This window comes from Canis aureus, chromosome 22 (assembly GCF_053574225.1).
Source record: "Canis aureus isolate CA01 chromosome 22, VMU_Caureus_v.1.0, whole genome shotgun sequence".
Taxonomy (NCBI): domain Eukaryota; kingdom Metazoa; phylum Chordata; class Mammalia; order Carnivora; family Canidae; genus Canis; species Canis aureus.
The window spans coordinates 10,057,405-10,065,047 of NC_135632.1; the positions used below are offsets into that span (position 1 = coordinate 10,057,405).

Consider the following 7,643-nt stretch of genomic DNA (forward strand, 5'->3'; position numbering starts at 1 on the left):
TACTTAGACTTTGGGACGAGAAATGTTTGCACTTTATACAAAAAAAAAAAAAAAAAGTCACATTAATACCAATAATATTCTGTTAGGTCGACGTGGAGACTGTAATCGTACAAAGTAATTCACATTTTGGTACACATTTACTAGAACATTCTTGCCATTCAGTACAAACAGTTGGCTTTCGGCCGCCCACCCCCCTCCCCCTCCCCCGCCCGCCCGGCCCCTCCCCCCTCCCCCAATGCAAAGACCACAACGCCACGAACCCACCCGCCCGCTCCAACCGAGATATAACTATTTACAGAATCCAACAGTACAGTTTTAAGCTAATAATTCTGTATTTACAAGAATGCAAAGTAAAACAAAAACAAACAAACAAAACGGAAGCCCAGAGAGCCTGTTCGATTCCGACGAGAAACTGGCCCTCGGTCGGGGTTGGCAGCACTCGGTCGGGCGGCCGCCTTCTCCTCGACCACCCTCCCGCCCCTTGGCTACCAGACTTTTGCCAAAAAAAATAAAAATAAAAAAAAAAATAAAAAAGAAAGAAAAAAAAAACAAGAAAGAAAAAGAAATAGAAAAAAAGGAAAGAAAGGAAGAGGAAAAAAAAGGGGGGGGAATTAAAGGTTTGGGGCTTTCTTTCTCTTACTCGGTCCTGGGTCTATTGGCAGGTTTAAAAAAAAAATAGGACTGCGGTGTCTGGGCGGGGGGGTAGGGGGGCTGCTTGATTCGCAGGGTTCATTCAGTAATATTTGTGTGTACGTGTGTGTTCAGTCTCTTAAATAGGGTTTTTGTTCGGTGTTTTGTTTCTGATTTTAAACGTACCATTCATTAAAATTGGAAGAGAGCGCGCTGTGGCCGGCTGTGTGGTGGACTGCGGAGGAGGAGGGCGACAGGGAGCTGGTGGTCGGGTTGTCTGTGGAGGGAGACACGATGGTAGGCGGCGTGGACGACTCGTAGCCGGAGCTGGCGGCGGGCGAAGGCTGCGAGCCCTGCGAGGAGGATTCGTGGACCTGCGGGGATAAAGCGGCGTTTTTACCGAGATAGAGACCCCGCGCGGCGGCGGCCTAGGTCGGGGCCAGGCGCGGCGCCGAGGCCCCTTGAACTCCGGGGGGGCCGGGCCCGCGGGACTTGGGCGAGGGGGTCCCCCTCCGCCCTGCAAGGGCGGCGCGCCAGGGGGGACGGCGCCCCCGGGACTCACAAAAGAAAACTCGACCCGGGAAAGGGAGCTGGGGCGGAGGCTGGGTTTGGGGCGGCAGCCCGCGAGGGTGCCCCGGGCCGCCGGCGGCCTCTGCTCGCGCAGCTGCGGGCAAGCAGACGCTCTGCCGACGCCGCCCGCTCCAGTGGCCGCAGCCCGGGCCGAGCCAACCCGCCGGGACCGGCCGCGGCTCCCCACCTGGGGCCCAGTTCGGTCGCGGCCTCTGTGGGGTGCGCACTCCTTTTTTTTTTTTTTTTTTTTTTTTTTTTACTTTTATTATTAAACGGTAAACTTGGAACACCCTAGTTTGGAACGCCCTCGCCCCCCTCTGCAGCCCCCGCCCCCTCGGCCCAGCAGCACGCAGCACGGTGCAGCCGCTCCCGGCCTGTCTGCCTCCGCCAGCTCCTTGCACCACCCGGGCTGGCACTCGCCGCCCGACCCCGGCCGAAGAGCCGAGCGGGTCCTGGCTCGGGGCGGGCGGCGAGACCGCGGCGATTACCTTCATGTGTTTGCGCAGCGAGCTGGGGTGCGTGTAGGACTTGTCGCACATCTTGCAAAGATAGGGCTTGTCGCTCGTGTGCACGTGCATGTGCTTCTTGCGGTCGCTGCTATTGGCAAAGCGTCGGTCGCAGCCTTCGAACTCGCACTTGAAGGGCTTCTCCCCTGGTGCGAAAGGCAAGAAAGAGAGAAGTCGGATTGCAACAGATCCTGCGGCTGTTTTTAAGTTCTTTAAATCGTGGGGGGTGGGGGAGTGGGGAAATCAAAACAGAATTAAAAAGGCTGCAGCTCAGTTAGTACTTTGCGAGTTCAAGAACCCGGGTCTTCAACAAAGTCTTATACCTGCGGTGGAATTTTAAATATCTGAACTATTTTAACTCGTAATCCAATTGGATCTAGATTATTATTATTATTATTATTATTATTATTATTATTATTATTATCAGCGGTGGTAGTTTTTCCAGATCCCAGAGTGGCAGCCTTCCTGGCTGCTGGTTTTTCTGCCCGCGGCTATCACAGACCACTTCGGGCGGCTTCTACCTAGCCCTTGCTTTCTAATTTTCACTTTGCGAGCAGATTCTCCTGCTGTTTTGCTCTTCTCTCCTCCCCCTACCCCCTCCCCGACGCTCCGCACCCCCCTCGTCGCCTCCTCCACCCCTCCCCACCCCCTACACACACACACACACACACACACACACACACACTCACATTTTATAAGGTAATCTGGGCCGAGAGCTCGGCGCTGCAAATCCTTCCCTCACCCTGGCATTAAACCCCAAAGTTCCAAACGCGGTTCACAGCAATCACCCAGGCCAACCGGAGCAGGGAAGCAAACAGGACTCCCGGCCTTGCTGGCGCTCGGGGCCCCGGAACGGCCTACCCGACGCAGACCACAGCCTTGAGCTCGCGCGAACTTTTCTCTTAACTGTTCCCGGCCGGCCTCTTTTTCTTTTTAAAGGCCAGTGGAAGGTATCTGGTGTTTCGAAAACTATCTCACTGCATCTAATTGACAAAAAGAGACTTCTCAGCCTTCCATCGACTCTCCTAACTCTTCAAGCTTCCTCAAAAAACCAGTCACTACTCAAATTGGGCTCTTTAAATATGCATAAGCCTCCAAAAGCCTCCTCGGGCGCAACTTACTTGCTTTCAATACTCCCCCGGCCCTCCCCACCCCCCACCCCCCACCCCCCGGCCCTTTTTCGGTTTTTGTTTCTTTCTCTGCGCCTCCACGCTATCTCCTCCGATTTCCTTAGTGCCTTCATTTGCAAACGTCTTCACTAAGGTGCCTAGCGAGAGAGGTGGGCCAGAAGCAAATGTTTAGATTTGTCTGCAGCTGGAGCGGCTGGCGCCTCCGCCGCCGCCGCCGGGAACCGGCCACTTCTCCTGGCTTCGCGCTCACCGAGGACTCCACAAAGCTACGTTTGTCTCTCTGCTCTCCCAGCCTTTCTTCCTTTCTTTTTTCTTTTTTCTCCAGTCCTCATTAAAATAATCTATATTCCCAGATACGTCTTGGAATGTCCGATCTTCTCTACACCTCTTCATAATTTCAAGCCTCAAACTAAAATACAGCGCACACTTTTCACTGCCTGCCTGCTGGAACCTGACGCCCCAGACCCAACCGCGGCCCGGTTTGTGCGCCCCGGCCCGCTGACTTGTGCATTTCGGGTCCCAGGCCCAGGATGCGGGGGGGGGTGGGGGGTGGGGGGGGATGCGGGGTGGGGGAGGAGGGGGGTGCGGGGGTTCGAGAACAGCGGTTTCATACCTGTGTGCGTCCTTTTGTGGATCTTTAAGTTCTCGGAACGCGCGAAGACCTTGCCGCAGCCAGGAAAGGGGCAGGGGAAGGGCTTCTCGCCCGTGTGCACGCGGATGTGGTTGACCAGTTTGTATTTGGCTTTGAAGGGCTTGCCCTCGCGCGGACACTCCTCCCAGAAGCAGATGTGGTTACTCTGCTCGGGTCCGCCGACGTGCTCCACGGTGACGTGCGTGACCAGCTCGTGCATGGTGCTGAAAGTTTTGTTGCACGACTTTTTGGGGTTGGCCAGCTGCTCGGGCTCGATCCACTTGCAGATGAGCTCCTGCTTGATGGGCTGGCGCATGTAGCGGAAGAAGGCGCCGGCGCCGTGATGCGCGGCCATGTTCACGTTCATGGGCCCGTAACCGTGCAGCTGCGGCGCCGCGTAATGCTCCGAGCGCGGGCTGGTCACCTGGCCGTACTGTTCGGGCCGCGGGTACATGTCCCCGGAGAAGCCGAGCCTCATCTGCCCGTTGACCACGTTGGGCGACGCGTGGCCCGCCGCCTGCTCGTGAAGGCCGGGGAAGAGGAGGTGGCCCGCGGCGTCCGTGTGGCCGTGCGGGCCCCCGAAGCCTCCGGCCGAGGCCGCGAACAGGCTGTGCTGAGCGCTGGCGGCCGCCGCCGCGTCGCCGAAGCCCCGGTTGCGGAACAGAAAGTCCCGCGTGGAGTTGAAGGCTGCGCTCGAATAGGAGCCGACGTGGCCCGGGTGGTGGTGGTGGCCCAGGGCCGCGGCAGCCGCGTAGCCGGGCGCCTGCGACGTGAAGGCCGTCTGGCCGGCGGAGGCCAGCTCGTGCGAGCTGGGGTTGAGCTTGAAGGCGCCCATGCCGTCGGCGAACGGGTTGATGCCCAGGCCCACGTCGCGCTCGGCCACGTCGCCCGCCGAGTGGTGGCGGGACGCGCCGAAGGTGGTCACGCCGATCGCGGGGTACTGGGGGCCGGCGTCCAGGAGCATCGTGGCTGCTCGGGGCGAGCCCCGGCCTCCCCCGCCCCCCCCACCCTCGCCCGCCGAGGAGGGAAAATCAGGAGGAGGAGGAGGAGGAGGAGGAGGAGGAGGAGGAACGGGAGGCGGAGGAAGAGGAAGAAGAAGAAGAGGAGGGAGGAGGAGTCGACCCACCTCGCGGAGTCCTAGCCCGCAGGCAGCGGCGCCACGCGCCGGGACGCCCGCCCGAGCGAGCGCGGGGAAGCCGGACGGCCTCGGGCCGCGAGCGAGGCGGGCTCCGGCGCCCGCCAAGCAGACCCCGCCGGCCGGGTGCGCACTTTCTCGCCGCTCAGTCTCTGCCGAGAGGACCTTGCGTCAAGGCTGCCCGGGGAAAGGCGTGGAGCATCTCAGCCCCCCAAAAAAAAACTTCCTCCCGGATTTGTAGCATAGAGGAATGTGAGCGCCGCAGCCGCGACTGCTCGCCCTTTCTCCGCCTCGCGCGCCGCACGCCCCTCCTTCCTTACTTCTCCACTAGCCCCTCGCCCTTTCTTTTCTCTCTCTCTCTCCCTCTCTCTCTCCTCTCTCTCTCCTTTCTCTCCAGCTCGCCTTCTCGCTCCTTCACTCTGCTTTTTCCCCCTCTGCTTTTTTGCGGAAAAAAAAAAAAAAAAAAGAAAGAAAGAAGGTGGGGGGGGAGGGAAAAAAAGGAAGAAAGAAAAAGCCAAAGAAAAGGCGCAAATCATGCACAATATTGTCTTTTGCGGTTTATCTTCCTGGGGAGAAACTTTCACCTCCTCAGCCGGGCGGTGAGCGCGAGACTGATAGCAGCAATCATTCCTGCAGATAAATGAATTGAAAGGACGACACCGTCCCCCCCTTGATGAATGGGAGCAGGGGGAGGCGTCACGTGCTGCCGACGCGGGCGCCCATTGGTGTGTCCGCGCTCCCCCCGCCCGCGGCCGCCGCGCCAACGGAGGGCGCGCCGAGGCTCCGCGCGCCGCTCATTGGCCCGCCCGCCTCATCAATCCCAGGTATTGTAAAGCGCTTGACATCCCCTTTTGACAAACAGGGCTGCCAGGAGTAGCAACTTTTTTTTTTCCTTTTTTTTTTTTTTTTTTTTTTTTTAGCCAAATTTTTTCCCTCTCCTCATGGAAAAAAATGTTTTGCCACGATTCCTTTTCCTTCTCGCAGCCACACACACTCTTTCTTCTCATCCCTCTCTCGCTCCCATTCCCTCTTCCTCGCCCACTCCCTCTCGCTCCCTATTTCCATCTCTACCATCTCTCTCTCCTTTTTTTTTTTTTTTTTTTCCCTCCCTCTCTCTCTCTCTCTATCTTGTCCTTCATCAGACCTGCACTTAGCTGAGCCATTTAGCTACTCGGGGCGTTCTCCGAAGAGTAGGAGGTGGGGATGGGGCTGGTAAACACAGGCACTTGCAGAATGTCCCGATTCAGCAACTTTCTTTTCTTTCTTCTCCCCTTTCCCCCCACCCCTTCAAGGGCAGCCAAGGAGGCTTTTGTTATTTGCTCCTTTTGAAGTTTGCTTCTCCCTTGCCTCGTCCCCCTCCTGTTCATAATTTAAGATCTCGGTAGCACACGGGCACTCCGCTATCTATTTACAAGAAATGTGATTTCGCAGGGTAAGCGGTTGCCTCGATTCTCTCACTTTTATCGAATCAATCAGGCTCCCTGCGCCCCCCCTTCCCCTCCCCCTCCCCCGAAAATAAGCACAGGTGGATGTGAGCTCTTAACTTTCCAGGTTGTTAAGGTGGCATTTTTTTTGTGTGTGTGGCAAATTGGAAACATTGTTGCCCCTTTGGGGTTTTTCCCCCCCCCTCTCCTGTGTTCTTCTTCTTTTTTCTTCCTTTTCCCTAGTCTCCCCGGTCTGCCCCCCGCTAACCCCCTCCCTCTGCACCCCTGTTCCCAACCCAGGCCCCTTTCATTCAGGTAAAACTGTAAATTTCCCAACGCGCCATTGTTCTTCAATACTGCCCAAAGCTCTCTAGAAATCCCCGAATACTTTTTTGGTATTTAAATCCCCGATAGATAGGACCAATGTAAATTTTGTGACATTCAAACCTTTTCTGGTTCACAAATCAGTCACCCTTGTCACAGTTATTGAAATTCCGCAACTCGCCACACCAGGACGGTGGAAAAAGCGGGCGCGGTCTTTGTTGCCGACCAGGCTTTTGATCGCCAGAGAAAATTTACTTACCTTCAGATGAGTGAGCAGAAAAAGAAATAACACTCCCTTTGATTTAGTTAGGAAAATGCAGACATTTGGATTCAGTGCAAACATACAACACTCGCTTGTTTTCGCGATGCGGCCCTCGATTAACCTGTCTTTGCCCAGCGCAAAGTCTATTCAACAACTGCGCGTAGTTGCTTTTTGTCCCGTCCACAAAGAGCCATTGACTATATATTAAAATGATTGTTGAAAGGTAGAGGAGTATGGCACTTAAAAGCAGGAAAAAAAAAAAATCCCTGTGACTCAATCAATTAAGGCGAGCAACATTTATGCATTTCAAAAAATGCACGCAGATGCGGGGGGTTGGGGGATGAAGGTTGCATTTCTCGCAGCTCTGTTTAAAACCCAACAGCCCGGGCCGAGGGTTTAGCTGAAGCGTCTGCATATTCATTAGGTCTAATTATTTTCTAGTAAGGAAAACACAAAAAGCCAAGAGTCGGAATCCTTCAATTTGCCCTTTGTTTCTAACTTCATTTGGCTTCTTTGCAGCTGAATCAGAGCCCTAAACTCTTCTCAGACAAAGAAACCTCAACTCATCCTTTCACTGGCGGCCCCGTTAGGAAACTCACCAGTGCCCCGGGAAGAGGAAAATGAAAATGAATATTTTTTTGCCCAGTCGCCCGCGCTGACCGCACGGGTGGAGAAAGGCAGGGTCAGCGTCGGCCTCTCCTTGCCTTTTTAATTTTCTGGTCTTTTCATCGACTAGATTCTCGCTTGGTGTTGGCGAGCTGAGTTGCCCTTTCCCTGGGCTCTCCGGGCTCAAAACTCGCCTCCTGTATCTGGGATGGTTTCCCGGTGGCTGAAGGGACCTGGCCAGCATTTGCGCTTATTGTGCTGGGAAATAGAAATTTGAGAAAGAAAAAAAAAATCATATGTTCTGCCTCCAGCAACAAGTCTGAGTGTAGCAGCCCAGCATTCCCCGCCAACTTTGAGTGGAACCGGGATGGGGAACGGAAGGAAAGGTCTAGGATGTGAGGGGTGGTTTCTCAAAACAAAAAATA

General features: G+C 55.4%; 1 protein-coding gene across 1 annotated transcript; it reads right to left on the reverse strand.

Annotated features, from left to right (window-relative positions):
* Positions 1-236: 236 nt before the first annotated feature.
* ZIC1 (Zic family zinc finger 1) lies at positions 237-5,260 on the reverse strand. Its single transcript, XM_077864767.1, has 3 exons — positions 3,450-5,260; positions 1,689-1,852; positions 237-1,004 (listed from the first exon to the last, which is right to left on the reverse strand). The coding sequence occupies exons 1-3, from the start codon at positions 4,429-4,431 to the stop codon at positions 807-809; spliced, it is 1,344 nt and encodes a 447-aa protein (XP_077720893.1). The 5' UTR covers positions 4,432-5,260; the 3' UTR covers positions 237-806.
* Positions 5,261-7,643: the final 2,383 nt, after the last annotated feature.